General features: G+C 38.6%; 1 protein-coding gene across 1 annotated transcript in view; it reads left to right on the top strand.

Annotated features, from left to right (window-relative positions):
• LOC111871811 (HEAT repeat-containing protein 6) overlaps window positions 1-24,067 on the top strand; it is a 28,984-nt gene extending 4,917 nt beyond the window's left edge. The window contains exons 4-16 of the mRNA XM_023865171.2: window positions 1,381-1,596; window positions 3,648-3,965; window positions 4,386-4,576; window positions 4,949-5,178; window positions 10,569-11,162; window positions 12,371-12,534; window positions 14,831-14,953; window positions 15,900-16,024; window positions 16,659-16,746; window positions 17,806-17,949; window positions 19,618-19,695; window positions 21,930-22,145; window positions 23,784-24,067. Coding sequence (XP_023720939.1) covers window positions 1,381-1,596; window positions 3,648-3,965; window positions 4,386-4,576; window positions 4,949-5,178; window positions 10,569-11,162; window positions 12,371-12,534; window positions 14,831-14,953; window positions 15,900-16,024; window positions 16,659-16,746; window positions 17,806-17,949; window positions 19,618-19,695; window positions 21,930-22,145; window positions 23,784-24,062 — 2,766 coding nt within the window. The 3' untranslated portion in view covers window positions 24,063-24,067. The remainder of the gene's footprint in view (window positions 1-1,380; window positions 1,597-3,647; window positions 3,966-4,385; window positions 4,577-4,948; window positions 5,179-10,568; window positions 11,163-12,370; window positions 12,535-14,830; window positions 14,954-15,899; window positions 16,025-16,658; window positions 16,747-17,805; window positions 17,950-19,617; window positions 19,696-21,929; window positions 22,146-23,783) is intronic.
• Window positions 24,068-25,129: the final 1,062 nt, after the last annotated feature.

The following is a 25,129-nucleotide window of genomic DNA, read 5'->3' as shown; positions in this document are numbered from 1 at the left end:
ATACAAAATACACATGAAAATATTTAGACCTAACAAGGGTGAAGTAAGCAGGCAGTGTAGGATATTACATAGCAAGAGACTTCACTTCTAACCTGATGATGAAGGCAGTGTGTTGATACGCACCTGCCAGACACACTCCCCCAACGAGAAAGACAGGAATATGAACCTGAGACATGAAAACATCAAATCTTACATAAAATAGTTCATGATCCAGTAATTTTAGTAGAACAGTCAAATATGGAGGATTATGAAGGGCTAGACTTCTGGATAAGATGGATGAGATGAATATATGCAGAATTATGATGGGAATCTCTTTTGAAACATCCACTTGCTTATCTGGGGAGATAGGATGATAACTTCAAGGTTATTTTCGGGAATTAGGTTATGAGGTTGATACAACTGGCTCAGGATCATATCCATTGGGGAGCACTGGTATCAGTGGTTCTTAGCAGTCAGTTTCTGCTTCAGATAGTTAATGAATCTTGTTACAAGGACCACATAACTTTTCAGTTATTACTATGCTGCATTTGTCTGTCTGCCCACTCCTGATTTAGTCACTGACATTATTATGGTAGATAATAATTGACCGATTTTTGTTTGGGGGTTCATGATAATTGAATTGCACTCTATTAACTACTTTAATTGTATGGCCTAACTAAATAGAGAACCTAATAGTTGCTCAGTTATGTAAGACATTTCCTGCCTATTATGTAATCTAAAGGTTCAGTATTCATTTGAGTGTGTATATAAAGACATCAGAAGGCTTTGTTTGTTTGTTTTTTCTTCTTAATGTGTAGAAAATGTATAGGAACTTCTCATGAGCCACACTCCCGTTTCTGCTAATAGCATTTGAGTAAATATTTGTGTCATAACTTCCATTTCACAAATTAGTTACATATTCCTTTTAACAATTATCTGCTGAAATCCATTTCATATTCACCCAGAATAATCAGAAGTCTATATGAGTCGATATGATGTAATATTCCGTTTTATCTTGCATGCAGTGACCTATGTCCTTCTGTTTGGTCTCATAAGATTTGTTACATCTTATCACTCTTCTTAATGATGAATTTTTCTAAAATTTTTGTATATCAAATGCTCTTCTGTTTTGAACTGTATGGAATCAAGTAGCACTGTTATTTTGGATTTGAAGTTTTCACATCAGTGATTGTGAAGAGTGCTGTCTTCTGGGACATGACACCATGTAATCTGATGAACATTCGCTGACGTTTCGGAGGAACACATTATCTCCATCTTTAGGGCTGAAGAGTAAGCAAGCAGCCAGGCACCAAGAAGCAGGGCCATGTTTGTTGGTGAACTTTACCAGACTACATGGCATCACACCCCAGAAGGTAGTACTCTTCAACACTATTATTCTAGGTTCTGATTGCATCGCTGCGAGGACTGCAAAACATTCTGCAGCAGTCTAGAGATCTACTCAAGCAGCTTCTAGGGGAAGCACTGGGCATGGTCAAGACATACATGCTGTATGGATTACAAGGCTATACTGACTTGCGACCACAACAGGTGTTTCCGGCAAACCTCTTTTTATATGACATTAGGCAAACTGCACTGCATGATGGGACAGGTGGCAAGGTGAGCAATATATTTCATAGGGATGAAACAACTATAAAGGAATTATGTGAAAATAAAGTAAAATGTGCTTGTAATGCAATCCCACAGAATCTAGAAATGTTTCATGATATGTATGTATTGGCAGTTGTCTAGTGCACTCAATCTCACATGTCACTTCACTACATGTTTCGGCATCACTGTGCCATCCTCAGGTGTGTTATTTACCTTAAACTATTGCACTGCTCGCCATCATGTGTCGTTTATAAAATTATTTAAAATGTATATTCTTCATTTACTATGATAAAATATATATATTTAAAATTTGTTAATATTTATCATCTTATATGTCTTAATTCACACTTGTGTATTATATCATTTTTCCACTATGGGAGTCTTTCTTCCTATATTTTGTGTATACTGTGTCTTGTGATGTGTCCTTTTTTGGCTGCGTGCGTCGATTACAACGCTTCTGGGTCCAGGTTGGGACTCTGCTGACCCTGGCATAGGGATGGAGGGCAGCTGGAGGGTCCCTGCCACCAGTGTACTAGGAGGAAGCTCTCTCTCCCCACTTTGAATTGCTCAGGCATTGAGTGTTCTGCTGGTGTTGGTTTAGAAGCATTCAAATCCCTCAGGGACTCTGGTGAGGGTCCACTTAGGGCAAGTCTGTAAGAGGTCTCCCAAAAGGGGTGAATAAGCTGGCTATCAAGAAGAATAATTGGATAGGCTAGTGAAGAAGCAGTCCACTAAAGGAGGCCCTACTCTCAGGAACTGAGGCCTTGGTGGGAACTTGGTTATGGGGACAGCAGTAAGGTGTCAGCTGTCCCTGTCAGTGAATGACAGTGGGTAGCTGTAGACATTCCGTTGTCAACAATCCAAGAGAAAAAGCTCTTCCTTTGATGTCTTAGGTCTCCGATGTTGGCCCTTTCTACTGAGAGAAAGAGGCTGTCAGCCTTCAGGGGCCCACAAGGGCAAGGCTGAATGGGGTTTCTTGATGCTGGTGAATAACCTGTCCATCAAGCAGAAGAAATGTCTGAGTAGCAGATGAAGCTGGCCTAGGGAAAACTGGGGGCTCAGTTGTGGATCCAGCTGGGACTTAATGGTGGGAGCTGTGATGTCCCTGTCTGTGAACAACAGTTGGCATCTGACTGCCAGTAACACAGGAGAAGATGGCATTATGTCATTGCCCATCTGGGTTGGATATATGACCATTGGATCTAGCCACGCAGAGCCTCAGTCTGGAGGGTTTTAGCTGTAGCTAAATTTGAGGCTGTTAAAGAAACAAGCACAAGTACTTAAGTGGCTGGCCCTTCATATCAGTACAAAGCAACATCTATAATGAACATGAGGAAACCTAAAAATCTGTCATTGAGGACTACAGTTAGCACATGGGCTACATAAACGCAGATGATAGAGAAACTAGTACTTATTCAGTTAGTCTGAGATCTGTGAAATGAATGAACAAATTCTTTTTTCACCTGTTGGGTCTAACTATATTCAACAACTGCACCACCAAGAATTGCAGTCTTAAGTGTATAAGACTCATGCTTTTTATTTATGAAATCCAAAGTTTAAACTTAAATCCAAGATCAGGTATTCAAACCAAGATTTTTCATGGTTTTCTTAACTCACAAGTCAGCCAAATGACCTGTCTTGAAGCTTAAGGCACTGATTGCTGCCAGCAGCAGGATGTGTTTGCAGCAACTCAGCCAAGAAAAAACAAATAATCAAATGTATATGTTGGAATTGCAAAGTCATCATTTGTGTAAGCCCATGTTTTCTTATTTACCACATAAAGATAAACTTTCAAAACTGTTCCACATTAAAACACGTGAGGAGCATCAGTATATTAGTTATAGTGTGGAACTATGATTTGTTATGTGGCAAATGATTTCACCTTGATTTATCCTTTGCCCCGGACAAGTCATCTTGTTGAACACATTAGAAATGACTACTTGAAGTAAAATAATTTTATGAAGTAGTGAACCAAAAGACACACAATCATAACAAATGAAGTCACAGGAAAATATTTACAGAAATTCAGTTCTTACTGTTGCACATAATGTGATTTTCAGAGTGTTCGAGTGAAGAAACGAAATCTGCAGCGTCAGAAAAAATCAGACTCTACAACCAATAGGAATGTTGAAGATGGAGGGAGGAAGAACCATAGCAGCCCCATACCGACACAGTCTTTCTGCGCATACACTTTTCGTGATTCTGCACATAATATGATGGCAACTGAGAGTAGTTTGGAGACTTCCCTGTACCCTGTGTGGTTGAAAACTAGTGATTCAGACTTTTCTGACACAGAGGCTGGACAAGCAGCCAAAAACAGAGTGACTCAGGGAAGAGTACGAAAGTCTGCACTGTCACTTCTCATAACCGTCACAAAGGTAACGGTATGGCTCTCATGTGTTGCTTGAAATTTGTGAAACATTTTTTCTCGAAGTGAATAAAATACAGGTTTGGTGCAGAGGGAAGACTTGTTGTCCAGCCTTATGTTTGATGTCTGAAACTATTAAATATGTTTCAGTGAATTTTGTATTCGCAATATATGCCAAAATTTGTAAGGTGACTTTAATGTCCTTCTAGTCCTTAACATATGACTTTCATATTATATAATTTCTACACAATATTTATTTATAATATAAAATACATATCATTGACATTTACAGCTTTTATTGGAAACATCTTTAAGTACTATAAATATTTAAAGAAATTAAAGGAAGATCAGTGTCTTAAGATATGCGATGTCATATCTGTAATGTGATTAGGTTTGCAACAGGTTTGCAACATTACCTACTGAATTTCAGGTGTGTGATCGGAAGCTGTTATTTGGCTACTGGTCAAGCCTCTTGCCTGATGGACCAAACATGTTCCAAGCACCTACGCTATGCACAAGTCTTCTGAAAGATCCGTCACCACACAGCAGGATGCTGGTACCACAGAGTCTCATTCTGATGCTCACAGGCTCTAGGCTCTATCTCTCACAGGCTGAGAAGAGGTTATGGCATTGCATATACAGTGTTAATATTAATTTGTAAATCCATCCTTTACTCCTCTACAAATTACAACTTACATTTGTCGTTGGTTGAGGCTCTTTGCTGTAAACTGGTAAGTCGCGGGTTTGAGGATCGATGAGGTGGATTTTCTTTTAATTTACCTAATCCTTACAGGGATAGCTTTACCTTACCTTTGTAGCAGTATGTGTCACTTGCAAAGGGGTGATTTAACAACTTTGAGGGATTAACTATGTTAGAAAAAGGGTCTCATTTGTAATTTTTTAACAGATGAGGCGTTCTATTGTGGTTCTCTGCAAATCACAAAAATGTAACAAATGCTGATTTTATTAATATCAGTTTTCTTTCATATACAGTTCAAAGAGCTCTATACCATTTACACCATTCTCAGTAACGATTGGTAATATGGTACGGGAGTTACACCAATCACTCTGCTTGGCACTTCCAATGGAGAATTCCATTCCTGTCATCACACAGCTGCTGAAGTGCCTGGCTGCCCTGGTTCAGAATACTCCATATCATCGCCTGGAGCCTGGACTGATCACCAGGGTAGTCAGAAATGTCAAACCACACCTTAGGCACAAGGGTAATCCAATTACATGTTTTACAGTTGTTGAGATAGAGTATCCCTCTGTTTAACCAAACACCACGCCATGAAGACATGGAGAAATGGAGGTATAGCTCCACACATTCTTAACCTTGGCACTAGATTAAGGTGAGTGCCCAGCTTCATGTCCTGGCTGCTTTACCCCAAGGGAACAAGCTCCCAGTAGCCAAGCCATTGGATAGGATGCTGGGTAAGTCCCAGAGGTGATCTGGAAGATATCCCATGAGTCAATCCCAGCTTAGTCTCTGTACCAACTGATACTAAATTTATAAAAATTTATATTTCACTTGTTTTATCCCAATTCAGTGATCATGTATATTATGTAATATAAATCTAAGCTGCAAGAGAACAGTTTCCCTTTGAATGGGGAGTATGCTTCATAGACATTCATTCATTCATTCATCAGTAATCTGTCAAGATGACGGGTCCACAGTCTCTTCCAAAACAGTTCCTCCACTTGATGCAATCTAGAGCTTTCTCCTTCATATGAAAATATCCTCTTCTGTCCCCAAGGCCATTCAGCATCTTCTTACGTCTTCCTCGTCTTCTGGTCACTTCTATCCGCCCCTCTATCTTTCCTTCTTTTAGAAGCCAGTTACTGCGTAAGATATGACCAATCCAATTAGCCTTCCGTTTCCTTATTTCATGTAGGATATTCCTCTGCTCACTGACTCTAAATAACACTTCTTCATTTCTCACATGATCGGACCAATTGATCTTCTCCAGCCTTCTCGAACACCACATTTCGAAGCTTTCCAGGTTTCTGATCTACTGCCCTAAGTGTCCAAGTTTCAGCCCCATACAAAGCAATGCTCCAAATGTAGCATTTCACTAGTTTCTTTCTCAAATTTAAGTCCAATTTGCCGGTGAAAAGATTCTTCTTTTTGCTAAATGCAGCTTTTGCCATGGCAATCCTAGATTTAATTTCACACGTACACTTTCCATCATCTGTTAACACTTCATAGACATCAGTTTCCAAATGAAATATTCTGAAAGCTGCCTAGTGCTCACAAATAGTTCACAAGAAACTGAACACAACTGTAGATATAAATATGAAATACACATCTACATAGCTAAATGAAGATATCATAACAGGAGATGTAATGGGTTTGTAGGCGTGAAGTTACTACATTTTGTAGCATACAGATTGTTTATGATGAGATGCTGTTAGCCCCATATTATTACATAATGGGTAGGTTCATACTTCATCATCATTTGATATTGTTAGCATGATAAATTCAAGGTTAGGCTGGTGGAATATGTGAATACATGGGAGAAACAAGAAATTGATACACAATTTTGGCCAGGAAACCTGAAGAGATACTCTGAAGATCTAATCGTGAAGATACAGACAAGATTCAACTAGCTCAGAATAGAGTCTGATGAAATGCTTTGGTGAAAAGAATGAAGAACTTTTGGGTTGCATAAAAGCCACAACAGGAATTAGCAAAAAGATTATAGCAGCACAGTTCTTGCAGATTATTCACTCTGTTGTTTCTGTTAAAGTGATATCAGAATAAATGCAAATTAACAAATGTGGTAATGGACATTGCAGTCAAGTCATTAGAACCCCTGCTTAATTTTCTGTTGTTGGCACCATGCTACAAGCCAGAAGGTCATGGGTTCAAGTCCTGATGAGGTGGATTTTTTTCAATTTACCTAATCCTTCCAGCTGCACTATGGCCCTGGGGTCTACTCAGCCTCTAACAGAATTGAGTACCAGGAATCTTCTTGGGGGTAAAGGGTGGCAGATGCTTAAGGCTGATATCCTTACTGCCATCTGTGAGCTAATTGTGGGAGCCTCAACGTCTCACAACCTTGTGGGCCTTCATGGCCTGTTACAGGGATAGCTTTACCTTTACCTGCCTAAGGTATTTTTCGGTGTCCCTCAGTCCCTCTGGATGAATTCTGGGATAGTACTATGAAAGAGACAACAGCTGCTTCCTTCCAAATTCATCATCCTACCATCTGACACTCCATAATCAATACCATGAAGAAGGCATTGTTAAATAATTTAAGAAATGAAGTTAAAAAAAAGGTTTTATCTGTTGGTTTTGATATTAAACTAATTCAGTTAAACTGACTATAAATTTCATTAATATCAGCCAAGATAGGTCATGACTTGACCTGTGATTTCTGGAAGGAGCAAGGACCTTTCTCTGTATCATCACATCTAGATCGGGTGTGGTGTCTACCCAGCCTTCGATCCAAGTGAGGCATACCAGGATCTATTTTGTTAGAGATGGAGCATAGAACTCACCAGTCAACTCCATCAAGTGCAGAGCTTAAGAATGTGTTGAGCTTTGTCTCCACTCCCACATACATGTTCATGGCATTATTCTTAACCCAGCAGAGCTCATGCCCAATTTTCAGTGGTTGCACCAGATTTGAGAGGCCCTGAGCATTTTACTTCATATTATTAAGGCATCTTAAATTTACATTTTTGGTGTTCTGGGTTATGATGTCATGTACTCTGGTAAGTGAGTAGGAACGTTTCAGAGAACATACTGCCACCATCTTCACGGCACCTACCAGTCTCAGACTATATTTTGTTAGCACAGTGAAAATCTTAAATCCTGTACATCTAAAATTACTTTTACTGAATAAGATTTTTTGGAGCATTTTAGTGCCTAGTATATGGCATTTAAATTCACTTGTGTGTACTTGCAGCCTGATTATTTTTAGATTTAAATGATCAATTCTGCAGCATGTCATAATAACATTCATAATTAATACCTTTTTTAAGCTGTTAACGTGAAATAAAAACTGGATTGTTAACAATGAATCCATTTAACTGTGTCCAAAATTTTGAAACAGTTGCCTTTATATACATGGTTCTGTTTATGTTCCTGTGCAGTTACATGAACCTATTCACACTTTATAGGAAACGCGTGCCACAAGCTTTGTAATAAACTGTATATGAGAACAGTACCCTAATGTCTTGCTGAGAAGAGTTGTGCAGAGAGGTCAGAGATTTATGGGTGCTGTGGTTCAGACTACATAAACATTTCTTCTTATGAGATGTGCCTCTGTTTGCTATTCTTAGAAGCAGGACTGTAAAATAACCTTAGCCCCTTGCTAGTTGCATTTCTGTAACAGTTCAGTGCAAAAAGGAACAACTTCTGAATATCCTCATTGAGGGTTAACCAGAAAAAAATACTGTATGCTGCCATTGTTTTGTGATCAATAATCAGGATTGCAAATTGGTAAAAATGATTGCATAAATATTTTCATTGGATTGTTTTCATTTTATGGATTTTTATGTAAGTTTAACATATTGAAATTTCATATATTTCTCTCCACCTTCCACTTAGTGATTTTCATTTACGTGAGTCACACGTTCAACATACAGGAAGCAATATTTATTTGTCCCTTGCAAGGACAGGTGATGGCCTTTGCCGAGGCTATCTTCAGACCGCAGTTACATTCACAGTGACTGTAGGATACAGTTTTTCTTCTTTCTGAGTGCAAGACACTTCAGGAACAAGACATAGTAAAAGAAACAATTTTAACAGTGATTCACATGAACAATTATCAGAGGATGAAGACACATTTCCTTCTGTAAGTGACATGCACTGACATTGAGAGTAAAAGAGACACTAGACAGACTCCACACAGTGGACTGTACCCAGATTCAAACTTCTGGGTGTGTAATCCACAGTTTTACAGGGGGGCTCAGTGGATTGAGACAAAGCAGGGTACCTCATATTATGAACGACTGTACATCACTGAGCATTTTCATGCTCTTCTTGTTTGAAATTATGCAACTGTTGGTGGAAGAGACTAACAGATATTACCACCAATACTTGGATGTGCTTGGTGAAGGACAAGACTATACAGGAAACACACTTTTTTCCTGATAGTGTTCAAGTGGGGACCAATCAGAGAGACCCACTGAAAGATTTCTGGTCCACACACACACACACACACACACACACACACACACACACACAAAGAAAAATAAAACATTTAACAAAAATATTCCAAGCGTCATGAGGTCTATTCCCATTTCAGTTCTCTATTTTGGACATTCCTAAAACAATTTGGTGACACTTTCGAAAGTCGAAGAATTAATAGCAGTTGGAGAAGAACTGTCATGTCTTCAGTTTTTATAATGCATTCTTGATATCTTTATAGATTTGTTTTCACATCAGATACATACAACTGGCCAGTGTTCAATTGATATGGGTGCCAGGTCATGAGGGTATTGTATTGAGGAACAGGTCTGCATGCTACAAAATTAATAATGTAAATACAGCGAAAACCCCACTTTAGGTTTCTCTGGGTAGCGGTGAATTTGGTCACCGAACTGGGGAAAATCTAGCTGGAGAAAATATAACACTGACATTATTGACTTGCGTTCACTGAAGCTGGATCTTAAATGAGGAACATCCAAGTGGTACCCTTATGATCGTAACTGTTAAAGATAACTGTTGAAAAGTTCCATGTTCTGGGGTGTAACACTGTGTAGTCAAGTAGAAGTTCACCGATGTCTTGGAGAATCATGATGGCTGCATCATTAGGGCGTGAGAGTGAGCCACACAAGTAGCCAACAAAAAGTAGATTGCAAAAGTTTTGCTTGTCACCTACTACTTGCTTGCTCTTCAGTCATGAAGATGGAGGCATCAAGTTCCTCCAAAATGTCAGCAAACAGCTACCAGACTACACAGAGTTACATCCCAGAAGATAGAAATCTTCATGGTCACTGCTGTGTGAACCTCATATAAAGCATAATTATTAAATGTTTCAACAATGGCCATGAACATAATCTCATACAGTTCTGTATGCAAAAGTTTTACATACAGGAAATATAATTAGATAAATTATGAGAAATCATTCTTACCTGAAACCTCAGAATTGTTTCCTGAATGCCCATATACTTTCAGATGTTGCTGGAATAAAGCTGACAGAGCCACAGTAGTGGATGTAACACGGGGGTATGGGGCATGACAATGCAGCAGCTGGTGCCCTATAATAGAAAACATAAAAGTTAAAGTAGCATGGTCTCACAGACCCAGTGATACAAGCAATCAAATGAAAGAAAATCGAAGTTTTATAATCAGTAAGGGGTAAAAAAAAATACCAATCGATATCCAACAATTAAGAAAAGGTAACATTATCTTCCCAACAAGCTCTGCTGGTTGAAGCACAGGAACAGTCTTACCTTCGACTGTCAAACGCTACATGTAACCTTTTAGTGGCAGTATCAGTCACAGTATTCATTCCAATGAATGAACTCTTCAAATATAATTCATACTTGATCAGGTTTTGAATTTACTTTAGTTCTCTGTATCTTTTGAATGATTAGCATGTACACTGCAAATTGAATTATATTGAAACATGTTTCAATCAGTTTTTCTCTCTGATAGATTCAGATGTTCAGGTGGCATCTCTGACAGTCCTTGGATCAATAGTAGCAGTAGAACCAAGCACGCCTGAAATTACAGATATCCTTTGCAAGAGTTCAATAAGTTCCAGACAGAAACACTGTGACACTGGACTGATACCAGAATCAGAGTACAAGATGTGCAGAGACCATGATGGAGAAAAATGCCAGCAGCCTGGTTCTAACCAGGACGCTGATTATGAAGATGAACTGGAAGATGGTACTGATGCCTTTGTAGACTGTATCAGCACAGATGTTAATAACCAAATGTCATGGTTATTGGAAGTGTGTTTAAGAAACCTGCAACCATCTTCCCTGAAGGAAGGTATAAGAACAGTGAATGCTGGTGGGGGTGCTGTGTTTTTGCCTTGTTCAGCTCCTGTGAGGGTTGAATGTCTGCAAGTACTTACAGTTCTAGCAAGAAACTACTATACTCAGGTGATAAGCAGCCATATTGGACAACTGATGCAACTGCTAGGGCAGACATTGAGTGATGGAAATGTGACCATTTGTCTTCACTCAGGACGTGTCATTGAAGCACTGGGCAATTCAATGCAGCAGTGCCTTCAGGAACAAGGTAAATGCTGATTCTTTAAAGTTCGTGGCAGTGGTTGATTCGTTTCACCATATTTATGCTGGACACTGTCCATTAAGACATTGCAATATTTATCGTGTTTTGGAGCAGTTACTTTCTGTAAACACTTACAATACTGATGTCAGTTTGTTCTAGTTCACTCTGCACCACTGGACTATCTTTTAGCTGGCAGCATAGGACTGACTGCTTGCTTATTTGCTTTTTGCTCCACTGTCTCACCACACACAAATGCTGCACACAGCTTATAGCTCAGACTCGTCCCACAGACTGCCCAAGTTGCTAATTCCGCACACTTCTATTCTGGCGTAGTCATACCGGAACATTTTGGCCAGCAGCATGGGCTCTGCATTTGAGAATGGTCTAGAAGTCAGTATCTCAGGTGGTGAAGTCGTAAAGCTTTCACAGGGAGGTGTGTGTCCCCCCCCCACCCAAACACTTGGTTTGTGGGAAATATATTTGATCCTAGGGACTTGGCTTTGCACACTCAGTCCAGTCATAACATGTGATGATAACAGTTCACAGCAAAGAGACAGTTGTGGACAGATCAGCTTGCCATCAGATTAATACTCTATGTAGAAAGCATTATATTGCCCACCAATATTACCATAATCCCATTTAACACCATTACTGTTTTATTGCATAGGGAGACATGACATCTTGGGAATTAAACCTGCTCCCATCTTTAGGTGACTGGTTGTCATTGTACTGACAGCCACTTTTGTTGTCTGTAGTGATTAGGATTGAAGGGTTTTTGGGTTTGATTGTGGCTAATGACACTACTGCTGAAAATGAAACCAATCCTTTCAGTATAAAAATAATCAGGCATACCTGGAGGCAAAGATAAAGCCAACATAATTATGCTGCAAGTTAAGTGCTATGACATTAGGATAACATTTGAAGTTACTTCGGAAGTGACAGTTTTGATTCAAGAGAAACCTTGCGCAGAGCATTGAAATTAAGAGTATGAAGCTTCAGCAATCAGTACTGGACCCACTACACTGAGCACCCTGAGGTCTTGTGTTAGGAGAGGTAAGGGTTTCAGTCTGAGTGGAGAGACATCTGCATATATCTGACTGGCTATCAAACTCAGAACCCTCTGAAGGACAGTCCAGTATCATAATCAAATATCATTAAGTGCCTCTTTCTTCCTAAAACTTTTCAGAATTATTACTATGCCCTTAACTTTCCAGGTGGAACAACAGGAGTTTCATTAGACAAAAACCTGCAGTTCTGGCAAACAATTCTCTCAGGACCTCTCATCTCACTGGTCCAGAATGCAGAACAAGCAGCTCTGAGAGCCGCTGGCTGCGACTGCTTGGCCACCATCGGAACAGGAGTTTTTGAACAGCTACCAGTAATTTGCATTTAAATGTTATCATGTGTGCATGGCATGAAAGAATACCATAAGTAACTGAGATCAACAAGTTTGTGATGGTGGTATATTAATACAGTTATTGACTTATTGGACAGTAACCATCATCCTGTTTTTATTTAAAAATAAGCCAGCAAGGTCCTTACATCTCATATCCACTCCATATAAATTTGTGCACATTGGGTCACAACACCATCATGTAACTGCTCAAGACACACATTACTCAAACTGCCCATGCCTGGCTCAGTCCCATTCTTAATCTTAAACTGTCCGGTAATACTTACCGATGGCACTTTCAAGTTTGTGGAAGGAGGAACTGTCATAACACGAATACCACATAAAAAGGCCATTTAACTTATTTGGCTGTTATTTTATGAACAGTCCGTCCATTAGTTCTGAACTGAACTGTGGTCCTAAGTAAGTGCCTGTTCATGTGTTTGGCAATGAAAATAAATTTATTATTTATCAATTCTGTAATTACTAAACACAAGCAGGATGCAGAACTTACAGAATTCTGTGGCTATTTGCTTCCACATTTTTTCCCAGGTCAGCATTCAGAGCATTCTCCTTTGGTGCTAGACAGCCTTTATGAGGTGCTATCAGATAGTTCCCAGACTAGGCCAAAAAAGAAAGTCTGGCTTAACTTACTCAATTTTGGCTGCCATCTCCTTCAAAATAGTCTCCTTGGGAACGTATACAGTGATATCGTTTTTTTTCCATGCTTTAAAAGCACCGCAGAAGTCATTTTCCCTAATGCTGTTGAGTACTGCGTATGATTCGCTTTGGATGTCAGACACTGTTTCAAAATGTCGTCCCTTCAGTTTCATTTTCAATTTGGGAAACAAAGTGAAATCACAGGGGTCTAAGTCTGGCGAGTACAGAGGATGGGGAACGATAACCATGTTGTTGTTAGTCACAAATTCAGTGGTTTTCAGGGTTGTGTGGGTGGGCGCATTGTGATGAAGGAGCAATGCGGTGGGTGTTCAAATCCTCTGTTAAGATCTCCTGGCAAACTCCATAACTGATCCCAATGGTGTCTGCTAGCTCATGGATTGCTTGTCGAAGGTCGTCATGGATGAGTTGTCTAATTTTTTCAAAATTTTCTGTCGTTTCGCTGGTGCTTGGTCACACTGAACGTTCATCATGTTCAACTGACATTCGGCCAGCCTTATGAAAAACCACTTACTGGCTTAAAGAATGTTCTCCAAAATCCTCATGAAGCATTTCAAGGGTTTCAGTAGTAATTTACTGAGTTTCACGCAAAACTTGATGCAGACACGTTGCTCGGGTTTGCCAACCATGACAAAACAAAACACAAAGTTGAAAAGCACCCTTATAAAGAGAATGCATGTTCACAGTGTGGTGCCACATGGCAGACTGATGCAATAGGCTTTCGGAAGTGTGACCTTGGCCTCCCCTCTCATCTTCTTTCACCAAGGCAGTTACAATAATAACAGTCTGGGAACTTTCCAGTACCACCTCGTACAATAGAGAAATCACTATATAAGCTCAGGAACAAGACTCAATCTGCTCAGTTTTAAGCGCTTCTGTACAGCAGTAAAGGCTGTGTTTTAGACCTGGCCTTTTGGTTCCACATGAGGAGTAGTAGTGAAGCAATGGTTGAAGCTCCATTGTGGAAGGGAGGGAAGGAAGGTGATATACTGTAACTGAAGCCCCGTTATAAGCCATACACACCATACACTCCTTACCTCAGTTAGTGAGGTTCGCCACAACCACTGTTGACATTCAGTTGAAAATGACCAGGTTTAAGAACACGGACAGCACCTGAATGTCAAGACACACATTGCAGTATTATTAATCACAGAAACACATATAATCCCACTGCATGAAATTAGTACTTATTTTCAAGGATTTTATAGTCTTTGTGTAACAAATATATCTAATATCTGAAAATATTTAAAAGATAAGTAGTTTCATACATGAAGGGGAGGTGTTCACATAGTTGGAATTAGGTCAGTAATTTTATGATGTCATGTTCAGTAGCATGAAAGTTTCCATGAGTATTTCATGTCTGTTAGCCATGATATTATAACTTGTGGCCCTGTTTAATCCAAGGGCATTTCAGTCTACAAACTTCAACTGCAGAAGAAAAGATAAACGTGGAAAGGGGAAAATAAGGAAATACTATTCCAGTGTAATGACATCTTACTGTATGATGCAAAACAATCTGGACACTTTATAAGAAATTGCTTTGCATGAAAGGCAGATCAATATCACTCATATTTTCCTATTACAGTCAATGTTCTTTGAATTGCAGCGAGATAAACAGATTCTAATAGTCACACTACTGTTTGGATGTAGTCATGATGAAGAAATCAGTGTGCGGTCGTCTGCACTTCGTGCCCTTGGTGTATGTGTGCTGTTTCCAACACTTAGAGAAGTATGTCACATTGATTTCAGAATTCCACTAATGTTATTCCATGCTTAAACCTCATAATATCAATGCATAATACATAAGCCCCCCATATGTTTTAATAGTGAAACAGACAGAACAAGTTGATTTCAATGATACTTGGTATTGGCAGTCCACAGTGCAGGAAATTAGTTTGGTGTGTATCAGCCAGTTATAATTATTACTTTACATGGAGCAAAAACTGAATATTATCAGATATCCCTAAGGCAGCTTACCATACAAAAGATTAGTGTGACATTAACTATGATCAAAACTTAAAGAGTTCAAAAATGAATATTTAGTTAAAAATAAAAGTAAATAATTTTTGGCTTTGTTAGGTTTGCAAAAAGAGATATGTAAATGCAATAACTGAACATAAAGACCAAGAGAAAGGCAGAATACCAGCTGTATGGTACACATTTGTAAATTATCGGCCCTTCATTAAAGTGTGTTGAAATAGCTGTGCCTGAATGTATGATAATATGGACAGTTACTATGATTATGAATTTTAATAAAATTAAACTAATTTTACTTATTTCTACATTAACTAACAATTCATACATAAGATCTTCCTTCATGGTTGAAATATGTCTTAATGAAATTAATTTAGTTAATGTATTCTGCCAGTAAGAACAAAATTGTTCCACTCAGAGTTTCCAAACAATTGCACCTTTATAATGTTCATGTAGTTTGTCATATCTGAGAGTAATGTTAAGACTTGCAGAAGAGCACTAACCTTTACAGAAAGTGGCTGGCACTGTAATCACATCAGTGGATCTCTCTTTCACAAGGTAGATACAGTGTGCAGAGAAGCTCTGTGTACACCCTTATTGTCATTTTGTTTCCTGTTCCTCCTATACCAAATTACTGTACATAAATCCTTCACATTATCTAATATGGTAAGAAGCCTGGGTGACTCCAATATTTCTTTCAGGATATTCACTTCATTATTGATACATCTGATTGTGTGATCAGGACACTTCATGATGAGTCATTATTGGTGCGAATGAAAGCTTCATGGTCTCTTGGCAATCTGAGTGAAGCCCTGGTTCTCAATTCGTATGTACACTGTTCAGTTTTCCTTATGCAGTATTAACATTTTAAGTCAATTAAGAGTTATATGCATAGGTTTATGTTGAGGCTTGTAACAAAGTTGTAAGACTCCATTTACAAATGATAAATGTGTAAGTAATCTTTCTTTCTTGGGTAATATATCAAATTTGGAACACTGGGATTTTAATACTCTTTCCAAGCCCCTACTTAAATTATACATACACCTGTATTTTTCAGTACCAGATGTTATGATTGGATTGTGAATACATGAAGTGGAACCCTTGAGACACAGGCTGTGTTGTACTGTCTCAGTTCCTTCCAAACAGACATTCTGTATTCCTTCATTGACATTTGATACCATATACAGTATTTCTAATGTCTAAACTCTGAAACTGCATTACAACAGTAAGGTCAAATCAGTAATAGATTATTGAACAATTTGTCAGAATAAGATATTATGTAGTATCAAATGAGTTGTGTGACCTAACTGTGCTGTACATTCTTACATAACTGTAAAGCTCCACAAACCATATTGTAAAACCTACATTTATAATTTCCACACATTATGAATTAAAAAAAAAAGTTGTTTGTATAATCTGGATTATAGAATATGCATCTACAAGATGGTAAATGTTTCCAGGATGGCTGATGACATTGAAGATATTCCCACGGAACTTCTTCTGAAACTGATGGAAACAAGTATTAAAGTCACTCGTGATAATGATAAGGTAAAATAATGTAAATGTTCTTCCAACTTGCATGAATCAGGCTCTGTCATGCTGTGATTCAGAATTAGTTCTTAATATATCAGTCTTTTGTATATTTGTTAAGGCACCTTTATTGGAGAAACAGCCCATTGCAATAGCTGTACTACACAACACCCAAAAACCCACATTTATACCTGTGCCTCAAGTGAAATTTTGACCTGTGATCTCAGTGTTCAAGCAGTCTGAGATCGTATGCGGCTTAGACCATGCATTATATCGTTATACATTTAGAGTATCATCATTTTCTGCAGTTCTCGAAACACTGGTAAAATTAATGCTGACTGGAAGATTCTGTAAATCATCTGTCACACCCAGCTCTGGAGAATGGACTCTCCTCCTCTGCAGCAAAGTCCCAGTTTGCATATTTCTCACAATGTACATCATCCTCCGAGAGTATTCCTTGATAACTCATCCTACTGTGCACTCAAATTGTTAAATTTGTATGCCTTCTTGACAGCAGATTCTTAGTGGAACCTCATTTGAGATGGTTCTGTCTTGAATATGAATGGTCACTTATCTGACTGGTCACAGGGCAGAGATGGATCGGTGTTACTTCTTGTTTAACTTTCTCACTTCAAACCCACAGTGGCCTGAAATTTTGAAGTTGAAAGATCTGGCAGCCCTAGATATTGAGTTTAATACTGTACAGACTTTACATTTATTCTGTTGATTCACAAAATAATCTGTGTCAGCCTATAAAATAAGATGGTGTCAATGTATTGATCATGTATTAATGAAGGGTTATATTTTCAGGGATATAACTCTGTATAGCCCAGTGAAGAGCAACCAATATTTCATTTCTTCATGCTGGTTTTTCCTTGGCTTATTGTTCAGCCGTGAAGATGGAAATTAAATTTTCCTCTTAAGCACTGGTTGATTTTGACCAGACTGCACACAGTTATATTCCAGGAGACAGAAATCTTCATAACCACTGCTGTGAGAACCTCAAATCCTACATGTAATAATGACTTCCGATCTTACTGCTGACATGGCATATAAAATTCCTTTCCTTCTTTTCAGGTACGATCCTCTGCAGTGAGGGCAGTGGGAAACTTTGTAAGACTAATCACAGAAGAGATGATGAACAAAAGTAATTTTAGAGAATTTAATGATAAAGCTATAACTGCACTGGTGCGAAATGCTACAACAGGAAATAACATGAAGGTACCGCAGCAGATTCCTGTTATTATTTATTTATGATTCTGTGGTAGTTCTTCTGTGTGAAGCTGTGACATCCCAAAATTTGGACCAGAATTTTCTCTTTACTTTTGTTACAGAGTCACTTTTCGGTAACATACATGAACATACTTTGTTCCAATATGTAATCATGCATGGCATATCAACATAGGAAATGGCATAACTGGGAAAATGCATATCACACAGGTCAAATACAGTAGCAGGGACTCAGAATCACGGTCAACCAGCATATAGTACGTAAGCTCATTTCGCAGTGCCTCTTCAACCACATACTGAGATGAACTGAAGAGAGACCATATTATCTGTAGGCAACAGGTGTGCAGTATTGCTAGCAGGTCAGATCCCTGTGGTACAACTTGACAGGGGAGGTCCCAGCTCTTCTGACTGAACATCTCAATGTGTAGGAAATCATAAAATGTTCACAGAGTAGGCAGTCAACATATACATGTAGCAGAGCCAAACTTGGCACTTATCTTAATATAGTTATGTTGTGACAGTTTTAATAAAGAAATTGTATATAATTGTGTTAAGGTTAACTCTAGGTGTCAAATGCAACCTAGTCTGTGACTGTGCAATGATCCTTTGTGTTTGAACTGACTTAAGGTATAGTACATAGTATTTATAGTGAAGCTTAACATTTATATAGAGTGAATCTTATTGATTTTAAAAGATCTATCAATTTAAAGGACAAATGATAGAGATTTGTGAGTGTTGAAGTATTGAGGAAAAAATCTCAATCTTGATTTGGATATAATTTTTCATTCTCGAATTTCAAGAGCTGTCTGATATTTGCTTTTGCTTCGCACATCAGGATCACGTCAAAAGAGGTCTGTATCATATTTTCCAAACTGGGAAATGAGTTTTTCCCCACCGTTTTAAAGGTTACAAATCTATGGGTCTTTATCATGAATTTGAATGATATATATGGTGTTTTTATCCATTTTAAGCTGTTAGCATGTTCACAGTACAAATCACACCATGGATCATTAGTTCCCACTGTCATACTGTGTAAGAGTAGCAAGCAAGAAAGCAAGAGAAACAATAATATGTTTGAATCCAACGTTACAACGCATGCAGCCACAAGAGTAGAACACATCATAAGACACAATATAGACACAACATTAGAAACATAAGGAGAACGATCCCCATGTGGATGATAAATAATACACATGAAATTTAAAAATATGACGTACGAGATAATAGGTTTTAACAAGTTTTAAACACACAAAGTTCATTATTATATAAGGACGCATACAAATTTAATATTATTTGTAAATGGACATATAAAGGCAAGCAGTGAAATAGTTGACGGATCAATACACCTGAAGATGGCAGCATACTGCCGAAACATGTAGTGTAAAAGTGGTAGATGGGATTGTGAGCACTTGAAGACTGTTAATATATACACATTATGAATTTGAATCAGTGCAACAGGACGCTAAAATACAACATAGCAGATGTATGTCTTTCTGTCACTTCATCAGCTCCCATCTGTAGGGCGGGTTCTTCGTTCGTGCTTCTAGACATGTAAGCATGCCCATACTGTTTGGATTTGGGCTCTCATTGTCCACTGCAGCATAATATGTAGATGTCCATAATTGAATAGAGCTGTTACTGAGATATTTCTTATTTCAGGTAAGATGGAACGCATGCTATGCCATTGGAAACACAATGAGAAACAGTGCCTTATATTTGGAGAATTCTGCATGGCAGGTGAGGTGTATGTGTAATTCTGTAAGGAATTTATTGTTCCTTAAACATATGACAACTCATATTAAAGGAATACCGGGTGTGAAGATGTAAAGCTTAATGGCTCTGTCGATTTTAACGAAACTCATTCAAGTTGTGTAGAATGTATCTAGGAAAATGCATAAAATGATTTATTCAGTTAGAGTGATTTGTCACCATTTTCAGTGTTAAAAACAGGAATTTTTAAATTCATATTACCTGCTCTTTCAAAGTGTTGGATGATGCTGCAGTTGTTTTTATCAGATCCGCAGATGGCCGCCAAATCCTCCAGTTTGCCATGTCTGGAATGAGGTTAAGCAATTAGTATAAAATAACTAGTTAAACACATTTTAGTCCATGGAATTACTGCAACAGGTAATTAAAAATATGTGAATATTTGTATCACATGGTAACATCCAATCAGCCATTGACCAATGTAAAAGATTATGATTCAAGAAAATGGATGTTCTATGTAATATCAGTGCTGATAAGAAGTGCATTTGTCTTGTACATGAAATTGTTACTTTCTACATTACATTTCAGATTTCATGAAAATATAACTAGTGGTTCTTGAGTTGGTCAGTTGTACGCACAGATAGATGGACTGAGTTAGCTTAGTAAGTGTTCTGCAGGGTGTTAACACTCCTAACAGGTGCATGGATAAACCATGACCCACATAATCTGCACATGGATAATCAAGAGAATACTGTGTCTGGTAATCTATAGACCTACCTGAACCCAGTCATTCAAAGCAGCCTCTGTAATGAGGTGTGCCCCCCTATAAAGCTTGTACATTCACACAGACTAATTTGTGCACTGTAAGCATTTCCTGATCAGCTGTTGTGTAACTGCACCTGACCCTCTTGTATCTTTTCTAGTCTTGCTAGGAGCAGAAGCTGCTGCTTTTCCTTCATTCATTATGCAATATGGTGTTCTCTCCAAAACATCAGTCACTTTGGGTATCCTTCTACGAATTTTAGATAAAGGAATGCCAGTGCCTACCTCCACACATTTTATACAATTACGATGGGGTACCCAAAAGAAACCGAACTAATTTTTTTTGTGTGCAGAGCTTTTGTAGTACCGCGTTTTGCCACTATGAGCGCATAGAGCTAACATTCCTGAGTCGATAAGCTGACTACCGTTGCTTCAGAAGGTAAAGACTAGTTTCAGCAGAGTTTATAGTGACAACTGTTTTGTGTGAAAACACATGAAAATGTTGAAAAAATTCGTGAAATCATCGAGGAAGATCGACGACAGACCATTGAAGAAATTGTGGAGCTGTCGGGAGTGACTTGGAGCTCAGTTCATCAAATTTTGACAAGATTTGGGAATGAAAAGGGTGGCTGCGAAATTTGTGCCACGACTGCTGACTGCTGAACAAAAACAAGGTCGTTTGGAAGCATGCTGTGCTTTGAAAGAAGAGTCCCGAAATGATCAAAACTTTTTTTCAGCATTTTGCTGATGTTGCTGAGGTGAAGGAAAAAAACGACGGAGGCACTGTCAAGCATCTCAAAAGATGAATTTAGACAATGTTTTGAAAAATGGAATAAAAGACTAGACAAGTGTATTAGTGTAAGTGGAGAGTACTTTGAAGGGGATTGAAGGTTTGTGCTTAAAATTTGAATAAATAAGTTAAAAAAAAAATAAGTTCGGTTTCTTTTGGGTACCCCCTCGTATACACCATTTATCAGTCTCCATAGTCCTCTGCAGCTGTTACCAAGCAACTTGGTCTGCACAGAGCCAGAAGCAGAGTGACATGCTTCACCTCTACACACACTGTTCAACCAGTGGATTTCTCCATCTTCATGACTGTCCAAACAATGGAATGTTGTTTCTGAGTGCATGCAATCACCAGGACTGCAATATTTCATGTTTACTTTCTGTCTAGTTAGTTTTGACATTAGCTGCAGTGGTTCATTATGTATCACCATCCAATGGAACAAAACATATATAGATGTGCATCTGCCATATTTTACATTCCACAGAAGAAAATTTCATGACAAAAGCTGAATACCTCAGAACTTCACATCAGTGATGGTAGAGAATCAGAAGTGCAGAGATGGGAGGACTCTCTAGTTGTTTGCTGTTTGTACCGAATTTCATGATGCCATAAACCTATCTTCCATCATCATCATAGTCATCATAGCACAGCAAGGGATCATGTATTATCTGTTATGCCTTATTTTACTCTATTTGCTATTTCATTTTAATTTCAGAACACAGTATTCACTACAATAATGAACCTGGTCCAGGATGTTCGAAATTTTAAAGTGCGGATCAGCGCTGCTTTAGCACTGTCGATTCCACAAAGCAGACAGCAGTATGGCTCTTACTACATCACTGCATGGACTGCTTTACTCAATGGACTTGATAATTCACAGAATATGGAAGATTTTAGTGAATACAAGCATTGTGATAATCTTCTAGATCAGGTACAATCAGTAACTGTATTTTAACTATTATTTTAGCATTTAGGAATACAGTGCGAGATAACCCAACTTTCCCTTATTTCAGTTTACTGATTTACACACTGAACACCAGAGAAAATGATGAGCACTGTACTAACTACAGGCCCACCTGTAGCTCAGAGAGTAACATACAATGAACTTGTGTAAACTTTGGCCTTATTCTGCCTTCAGTCATTCCCTCAATCTGAGTAACAAAGTTTTTATTATATTTTTCTCATCTAAGAAGAAAGATCTAGTACATAGTACCTAGTATTAGATAGGACAGTGTTTCACAATACAAAATGTGGCTAAGTTCATGGGTGGCAGACTTCCTTCACAAAGGCATACTGAAACTTATTCCCCAATATGACAAGAGCCTCAATTATGGTGGTGCCTATGTTGAGAAGTAGCATATGTACATATTTTTGTATATAATATTTTTTTTGTATTACTTGTTTTGCTAAAAGCTCATGGGAGGTTATTTTCTGAATAGCCCTCATATAAATACAAGTACATAAAGAAAAACACAGAATCTCTAAGAGACACTATTAAAGAGGTTGATCTACATAGAAGTAAATGCAGAGAAAACTAAGTGTATGTTGAAATCTCATTATCAAAATGCAGGAAAAAATCATAACATAAAAATAGGTAATAGATCTGTGGGATGTCATTTCTGGTATTTGGAGAGACAACCACATACATTCTTGATGAATGCCGGCGAAGCTCTGGACACATTGGGGTGGCTTGCGTAAGTGGCAGTGGTCCTCTGAAGTTGGGTGACTGCGAGCTGGCAGATGGCTTCCCAAGGGTTGAGGTGATTGCTTTCGGAGTTGATTCACAGCGTTGCTGCTAGGAGGGTCACTATTGCTGTGTGCACTCTAGATGCTGTTGCGAAGTAAGAGTAACTCCGATTCACTGACTAGTGAAATGTGGGCCACGCTCATTGGCTAGCACTTGCTTTGCTCTGCCAATCAGCCAGAAGTTGGTAGTTGGCCTGGAGATGCTTTGTGGTAGGCTCTTGACAGATCCTTTGAAAATGTGCCAAAGTTAAAATATTTGGGAAGAACAGTAACAGTAACATCAAAACTCGATTCATGAGGAAATGAAGAGCAAATCAAATTTGGGTAATGCTTGCTGCCATTCAGTTCAGAACCTTGTGTCTTCTAGTCAGCTGTCTAAAAATGTAAATATTAAAATAAAACTATAGTTTTGCCTGTAGTTTTGTGTGGGTGTGAAACTAGGTCTCTGATATTAAGGGAAGAGCACAGACTGAGGGTGCTAGAGGACAGGACCCAAAAAGGATGAAATAATAGAAAGGTGAAGAAAATTGCATAACAAGGAGCTTTGTAACTTGTGGTCCTCATGAAATATTACCTGAATGACCAAGTCAAAGAAGATGAAATGGGAAGGCCTTGTGATAGGAAGCAAGGAGAAAGTGCAAATAGCATTCATGTCATAAAATATGAAGGATGCTGCAAAACGTTTTAGATGAAGTTGTAGTGAGAAGCATTCTTCATACCATGATCATTTTTTTAATACATTTTGTAAGAACTGACTGAGTGCAGAATTACACTGACACTGAACATGTGAATCTTCCGACTTTCTTATTTTCTTATCTTCCAGATCTGTCTGACGATGGGCCACTTGGCAAGTTTGGCCACAAGAGATGACCTAACCTTTCTTCATGATATACTCATATTTCATCTCGATACTCTAAAACACCATCTTCTCAAGTTTCATGAGCGAGTTGTTCCTGAGAAGGCTGGGGTGCTATCTGCTGCTTCCAGTCATGCCACATCCCTACTTCAACTGCAAGGCCTAACATCCAGTCAACACAATGCAGCCACTGTGCTTGTCAGCATCTTTTTACAAGACCCTGATCTACCACTGCAATATAATTAATGACATTTCTGATTTCACATTTTCTTTACAGCTGAAATTCTGATCTTACTTTGCATGAAAGGTTAAGTTGTCCCTGTGGTTAACTGGTTGAGCACTGTGCCATGAAGACATATGGGGGAGTGGAGGTATAGCTCCACCTTTCTTGAGCTTGACAGTGGTTGAAGGTGTGATCAGCTTCATGCCCCTGCTGCTTTACCTCCAGGGAAACAGCCGGGAATCAAACCCAGGCCATTCAGCCTATAGTGCACTGGTATACCAACTGACCCATCCCAACTTATCTTTGCCTGAAAGTGTTCAGAATGTGAATAAACTGTACATATATTTTTATAGGCCTACATACTGTGACATATAGACCTATTGCTAGGCAACAGCCCGATAAATACCTTCCCCAGGATACAGATTCTTGGTAAATACCCCGCTGATAGGCAAGGCATACAATGATATGTGACAGTAGAGGACATCCATTGCTAGGCAATGGGCATGTTTTCTGTGAACTCTGACCCGAGGCTATATAACCACAGGAGGCGACAAAAAGGGAAGTCTTGGATCTGAGACCATAATATATGGTCACAAGTTCCAAGGGACTCAGACCCAAGAAAGACTGCGCTGGTAAGGGCCAGAAGCATATACAAAAGACAAACCTGTCCTCTCGTGAGAGAGGGCGCTCCACAAAAACAAGACCATAACTAACAAAGAGTAATAAATATCTACTGACTGACTGACCGTTAGTCGCAATTTGACTTTGACTTTGCTAGGCATGGCGAGAGTAGTGGCTTAATGTAGTGAGGTCAGAAGTCGAAAGTGTCCTGTCGAAGATAGTAATTTGTGAAATGTTGCAGGAAGTTGTATGAAGGTCCAATAAATTTGATCATCTAATCCAAACCCCATTTTATAAATCATGAAAACCCCTAATATGTGATACTAAAATGAAAGATACAATGCTTGATATAATGAGAACTTACAAAATGTATACAAACGTTTATTATAATAAATACTCATAATATCCAAAATGGTTGATATACATAATCTTGAAGCCCAACCTCTGATTATGTACACTATATCATGCT

This window comes from Cryptotermes secundus, unplaced genomic scaffold (genome assembly GCF_002891405.2).
Source record: "Cryptotermes secundus unplaced genomic scaffold, Csec_1.0 scaffold873, whole genome shotgun sequence".
Taxonomy (NCBI): Eukaryota; Metazoa; Arthropoda; class Insecta; order Blattodea; family Kalotermitidae; genus Cryptotermes; species Cryptotermes secundus.
Note: the sequence above shows the minus strand (reverse complement) of the source record. Positions and strands in the feature narration are given on the sequence as shown.